Raw genomic sequence first — 15,595 nt, forward strand, 5'->3', positions numbered from 1 at the left:
ACAGAAGGGTTGGAACTACAATTCAGTCACAAGTTTAATTCTCATGCCAATGGTCTGAATGGAGATACCAGATGGCTGAGACATTATCAACCAACCAAACAATGAAGGTGCCAATGGTTCTTTGTGTAGAATCTGGTGTTAGTACTCTTTCTCTTTAATTGCTAACTAATGGTTCTTATCTGCTTCTTTTAACTATCCAGTCTTTAGTTTTTCCTGTTACATATGCTTGGATTTCCCTTGATATTTATATACCCACTTCCTCTTTCTCCTGCCCCTCCCATTTTTTTTCCTCTCCCTCCTCCTTCCTCCTTCCCTATTTATTTTTGCTTCTGAACATCCTACACTCTGGTCATCTGAAGAACTGGGCTGTGCCCACGAAAGCTCATGATACCCTCTACATGTTTTGTTAGTCTATAAAGTGCTACCCGAGTATATCTAAGAAGGTCATATCCTTAATTTGCCAACTGCCCTTTGGGTTTTACTGAAAACAGATCCTTCCGTAAGAACAGGAAAATAGCACTAACACGGCCATGAGCTCGCTCACGGTCTTTAAAACTCTTAACCATCGAGGTAAGGGAAGCACGAACTACCCACTGTGCTTCACAGAAGGGACCACTATCATCATCTGGTCTGACCTCATGTCTAATACAGGCCATGGCAGATCCACAAAATAATTCTGAGGCCCATCATTTAGAAAAACATTTCATCTTGATTTTAAAATGCACTTGGGATCAAGAATCCCCTGCAATGCTTGGTAAACCATTCCAATGGCTAATTACTCTTATCATTAAACATGTACATCTAATTTCCAGTCTGAATCTGTCGAGTTTCAGCTTCCAATGATACAGGGTGTTATACCTTTCTCTGCTAGATGAAGAGCCCAATCTTAAATATTTGTTCCCCAATTAGGCACATTTCGATTATAATAAAGTCACCCTTTCACCTCCTCTTTGTTAAGTTAACTAGAGTGAGCTCTTTGAGTCTATCGTCATAAGGAAGGTTTTCTAACCCTTTCCTCACTTGCATGGCTCTTCTCTGAGCTCTCTCCAGTTTGTCCACATCTTCCTTGAATTGCAGGCAGCAGAACGGGACACAATACGCCAGCAGTGGTCTCACCAGTGCCAAATACTGAGGCAAAATAACCTCTCTACTCCTACTCAAGAGTCCCCAGTATATGCATCCCAGGATCATATTTAGCTCTTCTGGCTACAGCATCGCACTGGGAACTCATGTTCAGCTGACTATGCACCGTGACCCTCAAATCTTTTTCAGAGTCCCTGCTTCCCAGGGTAGAATCTCACAGCCTTTATGTCTGGCCTCCATTCTCTAGCCCTAGAGGAATACATTGACATTTAGCTCTATAAAACACATACTGTGTGGCCAGCCCATTTTACCAGATCTCTCTGTGTCAGCGACGAGGAGTCCTGTGGCACCTTATAGACTAACTGAAGTGTAGGAGCATAAGCTTTTGTGGGCAAAGACCCACTTCGTCAGATGCATGCAAGCTTATGCTCCTACACTTCAGTTAGTCTATAAGGTGCCACAGGACTCCTCGCCGCTTTTGCAGATTCAGACTAACACGGCTACCCCTCTGATACTCTCTGTGTCAGTGGCCTGCCCTCTTCATTTATCATTCCCCCAACATTTCATAGAAGAAGAGACCTCAGGAGTCATCGAGTCCAGCCCCTTCCCAAAGTAGGACCAACCTCAACTCAATCATCCCAGCCAGGGCTTTGTCAAGTCTTGCCTTAAAAACCTCTAGGGATGGAGATTCCACCCCCTCCCTAGGTAACCCATCCCAGTGCTTCACCACCCTCCTAGGGAAATAGTTTTCCCTAATATCCTACCTAGGGATGTTAAATATTGGTTAATTGAATAGTCGAGTAACTTCACGAATTCTTACCGGTTAGTCAACTATTCTATAGTCCCGGGGGCGGGGCCAGCAGCCACTGCTCTCCAGCCCCACTCTGGAGGAGCCCTCTGCCACTCCACACAGCTGCCTCTGTATCAGAGTCAGCAGCACAGGGTGCCATGCAGGAGCTGGTTCGCAAGGAGAGCCTCTTTAAAAACCAGCTTCCCCTCACGGGACCTGGTGCGAGCTGGAACTGAGGCAGGTTGCCTACCCGCCCAGCTCCTAATACACTTTAAATGCAGAGACGTAGCATGGGTAGGTCCTTGACCCATCAAAAGCCAGGACTCAGCCAGGCTGCTGGCCAGCCTGCTAAAAAATGTACTGGCGGGAGGAAGGGGCGAATGTGTGTGGTCTATAGCACTAACCTGTTACCTATTAGCTTTTGCTTATTGGTTAATAGACTGCACTATTACATCCCTAATCCCACCTAGACCTCCCCCACTGCAACTTGAGACCATTGCTCCTCGTTCTATCATCTGTCAGCACTGAGAACAGCCTCTCTCCATCCTCTTTGGACCCTCCTTCAGGTAGCTGCTATCAAATCCCCTCTCGCTCTTCTCTTGCAGACTAAATAAGTCAAGTTGCCCTCTGCTGGATTCTCTCCAATTTATCCACATTCTTTCTGTAGTGAGGGCCCCAAACAGGATGCTATATTCCAGATGTGGCCACATCAATGCCAAACAGAGGGGAATAATCATGCCCCACAATCTGCTGGCAATGCTTCTACTGCTTGGCAACTAAGGTACATTGTTGACTCATATCCAGTTTCCCATCTAATGTGGTCTTCGGGTCTTTTCTGCATAACCTTACCCAGTCAGGCCCCAGCTGTAACTATGCTTGGGATTCTTCTGTCCTAAGTGCAGGACTTTGCACTTGTCTTTGTTGAACCTCATCAGAGTTGTATTGGTTCCATCCTCCAATTTGTCTAGGTCACTCTGGACCTTATCTACAGCATATCTACTTCTCCCCCCAGCTTCACGTCATCCATTAACCTGCGGAGGATGCAATCCATTCCGCTATCCAGATCATTAATGAAAATATGGAACAAAACTGGCTCCAGAACTAACCCTTGGGGCACTCCACTTGATAGTGGCTGCCACCTAGACATCACACTGCTGATCCCAACAATCTAGCCAGTTGTCTATCCACCCTATTCATCCAAGCCATACTTCTTGAACTTGCTGGCAAGAATACTGTGGTCGTCTTTACCAAGTGAAGGTATATCATACCCACCACTTTCCCCATGTCCGTAGAGCAAGTTCTCTCAATGGAGAAGACAAGCAGGTGGCTCCCCAGATTCTCCTTCTTTCCATTCTTAAAGAGGGGCATAACATTTGCCTTCTTTCAATCATCCAAGACCTCCCCCCCAATCACCATAAGTTTTCAAAGATAATGGCCGATGGCTCTGCAATCACTTCGCCAACTCTCAGCACCTTCACATGAATTAGATCCAGCCCCATGGACTTGTGCAAGTCCAGGTTTTTTAATAGTCCTTAACCTGTTCTTTTGTAACTGAGGGCTGCCCACCTCTTCCCCATATTATGCTGCCTAGTGCAGCAGTTTGGCAGCTGATCTTGTCTGTGAAGACTGAGGCAAAAAACAAAACAAAAAAAGCACGGAGTACTTCGACAGGGGCTCTCAATAACGTTTCTCTAAAATTCAGCCAGTTCTCCTGGACTCCTTGCCCTTTCATATTAGAATCCCAGGGGATCCTGCCTATCAGTTCCCTGAGGGAGTCAAAGGCTGCTTTTACCAAGTCCAAGGTCTATATTCTGTTGCTCTCCTTCCTTCTTTTGGTCAAGATTCTGAACTCAACCATCTCATGGTCACTATTGCCCAGGCTGCCAGCTACTTCAACTTCCCTTATTTATTCTTTCCTGTTTTTGAGTGGCACGTCAAGAGGCACATGTTTCTCTAGCACTTACATGAGGAAGTTGTCCCCAATACTCTCCAAAAACGTCCCAGATTTTCTGTGTACAGCTGTATTGGTCTCCCAACAACCATTGGGTGATTGATGTCCCCCATGAGAAGTAGGGCCTGTGATCTGGAATTTTCTGACAGTTATTCAAAGCAAAGTTTTGGTGGTCTATAGCAGACACCCACCATGACATCACTTGTTGCTCTTGCCTCCAGTCTTCATATCCCGGAAAAACCCTGTAGTCTAGACATAGCTGAAGGGAGCAGTAGGATTGCTCAGAGCTCCAGTAGCAAACTGGAGAAAAGGATATTGACAGTCTTTAGATGAAGACTAAAGTTCACTGAGTCCAGGGAACACGTCCGCTCTTCTGCTTTTTTTTTTTTTGCAGAAGAACAGACGCTCTCTTTCAGAAGCGCTGTCTTCCTCCTCCCACAAGGAAGAAAGGCTCTTCTGAAAGAGGGTTTTTTCCAAAATTTGACCCCGTGTAGATAGGCCAAATTTTGGAAAAGCCTCTTCCAAAAAAACTATCCGAAAAAGGTATGCAAATTGCAGAGCGCAATGTGCATACCTTTTTCCGATAGATCATTGTAGTGTAGACATAGCCTTCTATACAGTGCAACTCCTCCACCTTTTCTCCTCTGCCTGTCCTTCCTGAACAGTATACCCATCATGACACTGCTCCACTCGTGTGAGTTTCCCCATCAAATCTTTCTTATTCCAATCGCATCAATTACTTCTTTAACTATGCCAGAGTTTCCACGTCCTCCTATTTGTTTCCAGGCTTCTTGCATTCATAGACAGGCACGTAAAATGACTAGCCGATTGCCCTACTTTCTCAGTACGGATCAGGAGGCCTCCTCAGTTGTATCCCCTTCTTGTGTCTCCTCTAGGTATTCCACTTCCCCATGTACTCCAGGGCTTAGGTCACCATCTCCCAGCAAACTCAGTTTAAAGCTTGCCTAGTTAGTTGCAAGCCTGCCTGAGAAGACGTTCTTTCCTCTTTTCATTAGCTGGAGCCTCTCTCATTTTAGCAATCCTTGGAACTATATCACATAGTCAAAGACTCCAAGCCCCTCTTCTCCAACACCACTTGTGCAATTGTGCATTTACCTCCACAATTCGATACCCCCAACCTGGGCCTTCTCCTTCAACGTTGCTTCTGTCCTCTGGGAGAAAGAGAAACATGGCACAATCTTTGCAAGTCATAACAGCCGAATGCTCTCTATCTGTATTTGCCTTCCTTCAAAGAAACTCTTCAGATGTTGTACTTACTGCTTTCAGAAGACCGAAATGTAAACCAACCCTACCTCTGTGGGAACTCTCCCCAGGTGCATTTTTGTGTCATTTCAACTTTGATAGTGGTGAATTCAAAGTTTCTTCCAGGTCAGTAATAAAAATGTTAAATAACTTAGGGTCAAGAACCAGTGCTTGAGGGATCCCACTGGGCACTCGACTGTTTGCCGTTAGATTTTAAGACCTATCAATTAGCCAGATTTGGATCCATTTAATGTTTGCCATATTAATAGTATACCATACTAATTTTTAATCCAAATGGAACCATTGGTAGTTGTGAAATGTTGTGGTATAAATTTCCAAACCAACATGTCACAGCTATAGCAACGCGGCTTCCATTAGAATGGTAATGGGTGTCACATGATTTAGTCTCCAAGCTGTGCTTTGAAAATACCATCCGGGATTAATGTTCTACAAATCAGAAAAAAAAAAAGAACCCACAATTCTTCCCTTCTTGAACATTTGTAACCATGTTGCTCTCATATGGCATCTTTCAATGCACGATACCAAAGCATTTTGGGATGCAGAGGCCAAAGGACACTATCCAGAAATTATAGACATTCCTAACTTGGATATAGCCAGCAGTTCTAAGTTGTATTTCAACTGGACGCTGCCAGCCCCAGTGTGTGTAGAATTCTGTAGTCAAAGACAGAGAGTTGGATAAACAGATCTACATGCAAACATGCGCAGAATAAAACTCTTTGATAGGGAAATGTTTTTTACAGCCCCATTCTCTGCAGAAAATCACTCTGTGAGGAAAAGGTATTTGTAGAGTGCAACATTGTAGCCTGCTTTGGACTAGAGTTTTACTGCACTCTGCTAAATAACATACTATTATTTTTTAATTTGCTTTGAGCAGGTCTCCCTGTATCCTCCCAATATGAACAAACAGGCAAATTCCTTCTGGGTATCAGCCAACAGCTGCAAATCTGAAAAATGTCAACTTCTTATATCATGAACTGAGTTTCCATGGTGCCCCGAGGCAGAGAAATTGATGCTAGACAGCATTATCACTACAGAGTAACTTTACAACTCTATACTTTAACTCTATGCACTCAGTGATATTAGCAGCATTTGAAATTATGGCTGTAAACTCAACACCGTTTCTCACCGGAGGGGGAAGGGGGCGTGGAGTTTGCTTTTGTTTATCTGAGGCAGAGCCAAATGGCATGGTGGTATTAGAAAGAGGCATGTCAACAGGTTCTTTTGTCCCACCAGGTGTCCCATGAGCTAGAGTTTAATGATGGTGCTCGTTTTTATGGGAGTCTGATGTCTCGTTTTAAAGGCTAAGCCAGCTCTCAGAAGAGAGCTTCCCACGGAGCCGGGAGGGTAGCAAGGACCAGAGCAGAAAGATGAGAGGGAATGAGCTAGAGAGCATCTAGTACAGACTGGACCTTATTGCAGGGAAGATGGGGTCTGATTTATGGACACCAGATGTGTCAGTCTCTCTCTCTGTCTTTTCTTCCATGCGGTTTTACAAGCAGGGATCTCAAAAATACAAGCCATGCCGTGTCGTTTCCCCAGAACTCCCTGCCTCAGCTTCTAGTCAGCTACTTCTCTCTGCCTAACTAGCGCCGTTCCCTGAGTGTCTGGGAATTCACCCCACAATGCCCCAGCCCATTGTTAGACTTGGTGATGCCTTCTCCTAAGGTCCCCATTGAGGTGGCAGAGGCCAAAAGATCATCAAGATTCCCTGTAGGGCACCAAAATACCTGTGCCCCCCATCCTAACAGATCATGAGTATCTCTCAGAAATCTCTCTCTGCCTTATATTACTACGTTTATAGCTAAAGTTTCTCCTGTCTGAATGATGATAAGTATGAAACCTCCTGGTACAGGTGAAGAATGGCTCCTCCAAGCCATTAACTGGGATCCTACTTACTCTAACTGAGGAATCTGTGGATTACACTCATATTTCCTCAGGCATTAATGACCATATTCCTTTCCCATGGCTCAGCTTCTCCCTGTGGGCTCTTCACTTCCAAGCCCTCCTTGGTTCCTCGTGCCACTAGTTTTTAGCTATTCAGTATGGGTGAGCCAAGAAATTGCAGGTGAATACTAATGATTTTCAGTCCATCTAAGTGTCCTTAGTTTTGCGTTTCAGTCGCTCAAATGAAATGCCACTGGCTCATTTAAATTTTCATTTTGGATGCACAGACACAAATGTATACACAGATTTCTATGGTGTGAATACATCTCACATGACCACACTCATCTGGGAGAACTGGCATGCTGTGCAATTTATGAACTTATTTTTAAGTGGCGCAAGTCTAAGAGTCTCTCCCAACACACCTGGAAAACGGTGTCTCCTTTTCTTTGTAAATTTTTTCAGCTATGATGTTAAGCATAGATTTCACCCCTTAATTGTACAGAACAGAGAAAAGTCTTTACTAGAAATTATATTCATAATATCTAGGGCACATACAATGCTTTTCACCTACTGATCTGCAAGCACTTTCTCCAACACAAGATAACTATCATCAATCTCATTCTACAGATGAGGCAGGGAGATGAAGTCACTTCCTGTAAATCATATGGTAGATCAGCGTCAGGATTAGAACTCAGGTCATCAGACTTGTAAGCCTATGCCCTTGCCACTGCATCATACAGAAGAAATTCCAGCAAACGCAGTTCTAGTCATCTTGGTTTGATTGCAAGGCACTGAGCACCCTAGCTCCTACTGACGTGAAGTAACTGGAAAGATGTAAAATAATAAGTGACATAGCCAGGGGTGACACACAATACGATGACTCCAAGGCTGCAATCAATTGATGATTCCTACGGCTAACGAGGATTCCTATGGCAGACAGCACTGATTATAACAAAGCTGTCATCAAGCCTGATTCTGCAAGCCCTTGCTTAGGTAAATAGTTTTCAGAATCAGGCCCTTAATTTTTAAGGGAGCATTCTTTAATTCTTCTCCTCTTCTTCTTTACAGCTCCCCTTTGGGCTGCCTACTTTACAGCAATAGATCCATTTTAGAGCTTCAAGAGAGGACCCCAATAGGTTAGAAAATCATCAACGTGAGCCTGGCACTGCTCCCTTGCCAGCCAATGGTGGGTCAAAGTGCTGATGCACGTTCATTCCAAGCCAGGCATACTACATTCCCAATAGTAAGGTGCTCTACAAGTCCTATCAGAGCTAGTGAGCAGAGAGCCAACAGCCAGAAAATCGCTATTCCCCCAACCCAGTGACAAGACGGTCGAGGCTGCTCATCTGCTGATCCTTTGGTGAGCAGCTCAAAAGCCTTTTAGAGGCCTGGAGTCATAAGCCCTACCAATGCCTAGTACAACGTGGTGTTTGTTTAATGAAAGCGCATCAGCTCCTTTTAAAGCATTTTTACCTGGTGCTAAGCAGCTCCTTCCAGTGCTGCTTTTGTAATCAGCTGCTACCAAACACGTCCATGTGAGCCGGGTTTTAAACAAGGTTTTCTCCATCCACTTCTTTCCAGGCAATAAACCCTCAATCCTCTTATTATGCCTTGCAAGCAGAGTCCTTTCATTGTTATCTACAGTACACGTTATCATAGGGTACGCTGCAGAGCTGAGCCGAGAGAACATATCCCTGGTGTTTCTAGTAAACCAGCTACATATCAGTTTGACGCAGGCCCTACGAGCCAAACATGGATTTCTAAAGGAAGAAAATAATGAATATATAATAGTAAACGCAGGACACCATGTTGGTGCAATGTTGTCCGTAGAGAGAAAATAAGGGAATACAAAAGTTCACATTTCTACCGCAATATTATTTCAGGCATCGGGCACTTCGGTGGTATTGTCTCCTAAGATTTTAATGTTGATGTCCCAAAACATACAGTACCTGAAACGGGGCTGAGTTGAGACTTTTAATCTTGTATTTCCTTTTTATGCAACTGCTCAACCTCAGGGCCAAATTCTGTCCTTGGTTTCACCAATGTAAATCAGAAGTAACCGAGTGCCTAGTTAAAGCAGGATTTATGTAGTGGGGACATAGCAATTCATTTTAACTTTGGGTAAGTTAGCAGAAAACATGGCTGGACTTTTAAATTGCTGTTTTCTTTTTAAAGAAAAAGAAGGAAAGCAAAATAAACATAAAAAGTCCAGGATGTTAGCCACACTAAATGATATAACAGGTAGGTTTCAAGTTCACCCATCTCCAAGAGGTGTCCATAGATCTAGATAATTATGAAAATGTCCTTGTAATCATGGAATTTTGAGCAAATATATAAATTAATGTGATCAGCTAAATGTAAACATACAACTAGTACAACCAGCCAGAAGTCTAAAGGGACTATAGAGTCAATGACAATGTCCTGAAATTGCACTGAAATTACAACAGTGTCGCCAATGTACAGCATTTTGTGCCAAGGGAGTGAAACGAAAAGATTAAACTCCGTTTGCTCAGTCTAACCATCTGTAAAATGGATCTAGTTATATTCAGCTACATAACAGGAGTATTATGAGGTCTAATTCATGTTAAACAGAACATTTGGAGGTCCTAAGCCACCTGGTCCCCAATACATTGTCTTTATTACGTAGTACAGGTTCAACCTCCCTGGTCCAGCACCCTCGGGACCTGTGCAGTCCTGGACTAAAGAGTTTGTCGGATCAGGGAAGTTTAGGCTCCACTCTGGGCTGTGGGGGTCCCCGGAACCTGGGCTCCCTGCCCTTCTGCTGGCCCAATGCCGAGGTTCAGCCTCCTCAGACTGGGACTCTCCAGCTGCTGCCTGCCCCACTGCTGCCTGTATTCCTGGCCAGGGCTTGGGCTCCCTTGGGTAGGGCTGGACTCCCCACGCACCTGAGGACCAGCCCCTGCTGGCCCAACCAAAGGTTCCCAGTACCCGTGGGATTCCCAGCTGGCTTGTGCCCCTCGCTTCCAGGGCTCTCTGATCCAGTAGCATCCATGATCCAGACTAGAGAGTCCCAGATTTGGGAGGTTCAAGCGGTATTATAATTTTTATTATTCATAATAAGACTCACAGGAAAAATATCCCCAAGCTTATGTAGAGTCAAGTAGGCACACTGAAACCGGGGCCAGCCCCTTGCCGTCTCTACCCATCGCTACAGTGTATGATGGATCATAGGTACAGCCTCTGCCAAGTATCTGTCAAGCTAAAATTGGAAGCTTTGCAGAATTCTAGTTACAACATATTGCTGCCCGCGAAGGCCCTCATCCTACCTCCAGTCAGTAAAAAACACGCCAGTGACTCAGCGAGGGCTGGATCAGGCCCCAAGAGACAAATCTTTAAAGTCAGTTACTGTATCACAGACTGTTCATTTCAGATCCGCTGATCACTTGAGCTCACCTGAAAGCGGTTGGACTTGTTCTATTTTCCTGGCCTGTTTGCTTGACATTCTCCTTGGATACCAGGAGAGAGCAAAAGCACTCCTCTCCTTGGAGGGGAAGCAACTGACTGTGCCTTTGGGTCAGAGCCATTTCAACCCCCTACATGTCTTTCACTAATACAGGCTTGGGGAACCTAAGGGCCAGGGACTGGATCCAGCCCCCCAGCTTGCTTGTACTTAGCCCCTGATGCTCAGGGCTCCACCTCCAGCATTGGCACTCCAGCTTATCTCAGAGAGGTGGAAAGGACTCGACAGATCATCAAGTCCAGTCCCCTGCCTTTAATGCAGGACCAAGTATCATCCCTAACAGATTTACTTCAAACAGCCCCCTCAAGGATTGAACTCACAACTCTGTGTTTAACAGGCTAGTGCTCAAACCACCAAGCTATGCCTCCAAGCCCCCTGTGCCATGTCTGGAGCACACAAAGTCTACTAGCCTGGCCCACCCTAGGCTCTGGTGTGCAAAGGGAAGGTGGGGAGTGTCTTTCTCCTTCTGAGGCAAGGGCACCTCAGTGACGCTTTGTTTGTGTTTTTGCTTCTTGTTTGTGTGGGGCCCCTGACTGATTTTTCTGTGGGTCAGCGGTCCCGGACCCAAAAAAGGTTCCCCGCCCCTGCACTGATTCCTGATTTGCAAGCAACTTGCACGTGAAGTTTTGGTCTAATCCGGAGGGCCCACTAGATGCATTTTCCCAGGGACAAGGAGAAACCCTCTCTCACGGAGAGGGCCTGCGTGTTGACAAGCAGAGGAGCTCAGGCAGGTGAGAGCAGAGCCTCATCCATTAGCCGCCATCGCTCCACAGATTCCCTTCAATAGCCCCATCTCCCCCTCTCATCGGGGTATGGAGCTGAGGAGGGAGAACAGGCAGCCTGTAAGCGTCCCTCAGGTGGAAAAGAAATATCATACCCATTGGGTGGAGCCTGAAGCGGCCCTCTGCCCTGCCCCATCCAATTGTTTTCTAGCTTATGCTGTAGCGGCTAGTGAGTCAAACCGAGTCTGTGCTGCGCTTAGGGGTCAGCCCAGGTTTACGAAAATCAAGCTGCCGCCTAAGCTTTCCATACATCATCACCACAGATAATCAGTGTGATCAGAAACTTGTTTTCTGCTTGCCGGTTGTTGCTGACGGCAATGATGTATGAAGCCAGAGCAATACAGCTCCATCGGCACACGACAAGTTGATGCCGCACAGATAAAAAGAGCCCAAATACCTGGAATAAAATAAAAGGCTGCTTTGAATAGCAAGCTGAGCGAGCGTGACATGTAAATCACCCAGGGAATGCATATTCAAGAGAAGCAGGATCTCATTTGTACAGGGGACTGCCTGCCTCTCTCTCTCTCTCCGCTAAGATTGTTCTTGATAAATAGGACTTTTAAAGGGAGAGTAAATAAGCAGTTGTCAACACACTGAGTGCCGAGTGAGGAGGGAAATTAAAGGTGAAGCTAACACACATGTTTCTAAAAGGCCAGAGAGCTGAGATAATAAGACAAGTTATTAAAACAGGATCTAGCGGTGTGACAATTCCACTCTTCAGCGCCAAAGAGCTGCATTTCTTAAGTGGTATGTGAGGCTCTGTAGCTGGGTTTGGGGAATAGGGAACTATTTCTTGGAAGCGGCTTACCTTCATGGGCAAAGGAAGGGCTGAAGGGCAAAGATAAAATCAAACTGCTACAGCACCTGGCAGGTCCAAACCTTCCTGACCAGCCACTTTTAGCTCTCACCAGTGAAAATGATTTTTTTTTCTTCCCTAAAACTTGCAAAACGACAGAGGGCAAGACACGTTTTTTGCCCAGATGATGAAAGAAGAGGGAATGCAGGGAAGTGAAAATGGAAAATTTCAAACACTGATTTCCCCCTCTCCCCCATAAATGTACATTTCAAACAATTTTGTGAGAATAAAAAATGGTCCCATTCCAAACCCCACAAAAGAGAAACAACTTCAGAGATTATTTTAATGGATTCCCCTCCTCCCTATTTTTGAGCACTGGGACCCAATGGATCTTTTAAAGGAACACCAAAGAATATATATATATTTTTAATGAGGAACACACAAAAAAGCACACACACACACAAAAAAGGTTGGGGGAAAGTTATTGAGAAAAAAAAGGGGCAGAGGAAAGTTATTGGGCAAAAAAAAAAAAAAAAGTTGCCTGTCTCTTTAAAGGAGGCCATTTTGAATTCTGTTGTTCTCCATGGCACACCGGTGTGCCACGGAACACAGTTTAAGAAACACTGTATTACAGTCTTTTTTCCCCCCTTTTTTCACCTCCATCGGGCATGGAAGAAGCTATGACTCACTGCTAAAGGCACCTATTGACAATCATACAAGTAAAGGGATAACAGCAAAAGGAGAAGACAGAAACAAAAAAAATGGAAGATACATAGTGTGGGAAGCAATCTTTTTTATGGGCAGTGGAAAGGACTATTAGAGCAAATAGGTTATTCTCTTCTTGTATATATATATAGTGTGGAGCATCAATACTAACAAGATTAAAGCATCAGGAAGAAACACATATTTCCAGTTATGTATTCACAACTCAGCAAACTCGTATCTTTAGAGCGGATCTTACCCGAGGTGTCCAGTTCAGGTGCCCTCAAAGCATTCAGAAGGAAGGGTGGATTTGTAAAGGATACAGGCTTCTTCTGTATAGGGGACAGTAGATGTACTTCCTCCAAGGACGTAGCTGTAGAATGAGACTTCCAGTGTATAGCAATAGGAAGTATGGTCCAATAAGCCGCCGAGGAAGCGTCGTCCTGTCCCTGCCTTCACAGCGTCGCGGTTGAAGGACGTGCTAGACTGCATGGGAGAAAGACAAAAGAACTAATCAGGAGAGACCATGGGTGTAAATGTGTATGGCTTGGGAAAGAGAGTGTATAGAAAGGTGTATAATGTGTCTACATTTAAACAGCTCAATAGGTAGCAAACAAACAAAAAACAAAACATTTTTTTAGAGATGTGATTTTATAATCTTCAGCAACACAGAAATGAAATATTTTTAAAGGGTCTGTCTACACTAGCCCCTTAGTTCGAACTAGGGAGGCTAATGTAGGCATTTGAAGTTGCAAATCAAGCCCGGGATTTAAATATCCCGCGCTTGATTTGCATCTTTCTGGCTGGTCGCCATTTCTGAAATTTACGAGTCCGGACTAACTGCTCGCGTCTACACACGGCAGGGACCCGGTAGTTCGAAATAAAGCCCTAGTTCGAACTACCTGTTAAACCTCATTCCAGGAGGAATAACAGGTAGTTCGAACTAGGGCTTTTATTCAAACTACCGGGTCCCTGCCGTGTGTAGATGCGGGCAGTTAGTCCAGACTTGTACATTTCAAAAATGGCGACCGGCCGGGAAGATGCAAATCAAGCGCGGGATATTTAAAACCTGGGCTTGATTTGCAACTTCAAATGCCTACATTAGCCTCCCTAGTTCGAACTAGGGTGCTAGTGTAGACATACCCAAAGCGAATTGTAAACTAAGGTCCTGTTGACTCCTGCAGTAAATTCAGATACTGACAGTCTAGACCTGGAATTTTCAAATGCCTGTTAAACGGCTTCATTAGCACTGGACTGGCTCTTTCACGGGTTCCATGTTCTGCTAATAGGTTCTGGCCAGCTTTTTCATTTTTAAGTTACCTAGATCCTCTCCAGAAGAAGCAGAGCCACAGAACAGGGGTCGGAAGAGGCAGATGGGTGGACACTAAAACCCAGTGGTCCCCAAATTTTCAGGTGCCCTACACTGCTGTATATTCTGCGTATGGGGAAGGACAGCCCTGGAAGAAACTAGCCTGGGGAAATGAAAACTCCACAGAGCAGGCAGTTGGGGTGTTTGGCTACTCACGAATTCAATGGAGAGACTAAATGTATTTTTGATGGGGTGGGGTGAGATACTGGCTCAGGCAATGCAGGTATGCTAGTGAACTAGTCTCTTGTTTCCCTGGGAGACTCTATTACCCCGAAGCCCTTGCAAAGCAAAGTCATCATTAAGCAAATGCAGTGAGCGCACACAGCAGGAAAGTAGCTAAACAAATATTTATTTCGCCACGTCTGAACCACATAAAAGTGTCAGCAGCAACAAGAAAGGACAGAATCCGGAAAAGGCAAAACACAGGGGACTTTGAAGTTCTCAGAAAGGGGAGATTTGTACATAATCAACAGGAATTCATTATTAACACACATACAGACACTAAGGCTCACAGAGCGACTTAGCTGCCTGCCTTCCAAACGGTCCAGGGAATAGAACTTCTGGAGCAAAATCTCTTTCCAGAGGGCTGGGAGATGCCAAACAAGAAGCCAGGCTGCTAAATAGTGAAGCAGGCGGGAAGCCGGACCACAGCAAAACAGAATGGCAAGAGTCATGATTCTACCTCTTTGGAGTCTGCCAGTGCCAGACCTGGTGTGGCTCTGCTCTGTGGGGATTGCTACAGGAGGGAGACATCTGCACCTCTTGCATGACTCAGAGCTGTGCAGCAGGGATCTCTGCATCCTTGGGGGAGGGGGGGGTTGAGGCTGTGGCCGTCTCTGGCCAGGGACAGGCGTGGGGGTCAAGCTGCTAGGCTGTTACATCCATTTCTGCCCAGAGGGACAGGAAGTAGGTGAAACCTCTGGTCTGGTCCCCCAGTGGCTGTCCAAGACAGCAAAGAGAGTATGAAAGGGTATAGGAGCTCGACTAATAAAGGCCTAGCATAGTTCATTTCCGCCATGGACTAAGGGGGCAGCAGTGACCACACTGTGACTCTCTGAGCCCTGCGTCTGGGACAGTACAGCAATGCAATACTCCTCAGGCTGGACTACAAGCTGCCAGTCCAATGCAACACTGACTATGGACAGGACACAGGTGGAGGAAGAGGGAAACCATGTTGTCATCAACCAACTTGATATCTGGTTGTAGCTAGCACAGTCCTGAATGCCATGTGGATAGGGCCTGAAAGATCAACTTTTCATATACCGGAACTAGTCAAATATAATTCCCATTTTCTCCTGTAATTAGATTGATAGGTATGACGCAGAGGATGTCTGTAGTCTACGTCATACTGCATCACATTCTACAGGGTAGGTGCAGACGTGGCTAGAGGTAAAATGGAGGATAGTAAACCTGCCACAAAAGTTCCTGTCAAATTAACCTGAAAGACCACATGTTGACCTTTGACCTAGCTTG

General features: G+C 45.3%; 1 protein-coding gene across 1 annotated transcript in view; it reads right to left on the reverse strand.

Annotated features, from left to right (window-relative positions):
• LOC149523907 (cytosolic carboxypeptidase 6-like) overlaps positions 1-15,595 on the reverse strand; it is a 429,125-nt gene that overhangs the window by 128,485 nt on the left and 285,045 nt on the right. The window contains exon 6 of the mRNA XM_089780411.1: positions 13,077-13,239. Coding sequence (XP_089636537.1) covers positions 13,077-13,239 — 163 coding nt within the window. The remainder of the gene's footprint in view (positions 1-13,076; positions 13,240-15,595) is intronic.

Source organism: Pelodiscus sinensis, chromosome 9, assembly GCF_052426305.1.
Source record: "Pelodiscus sinensis isolate ZL-2025 chromosome 9, ASM5242630v1, whole genome shotgun sequence".
In the NCBI taxonomy this organism is placed as follows: Eukaryota; Metazoa; Chordata; order Testudines; family Trionychidae; genus Pelodiscus; species Pelodiscus sinensis.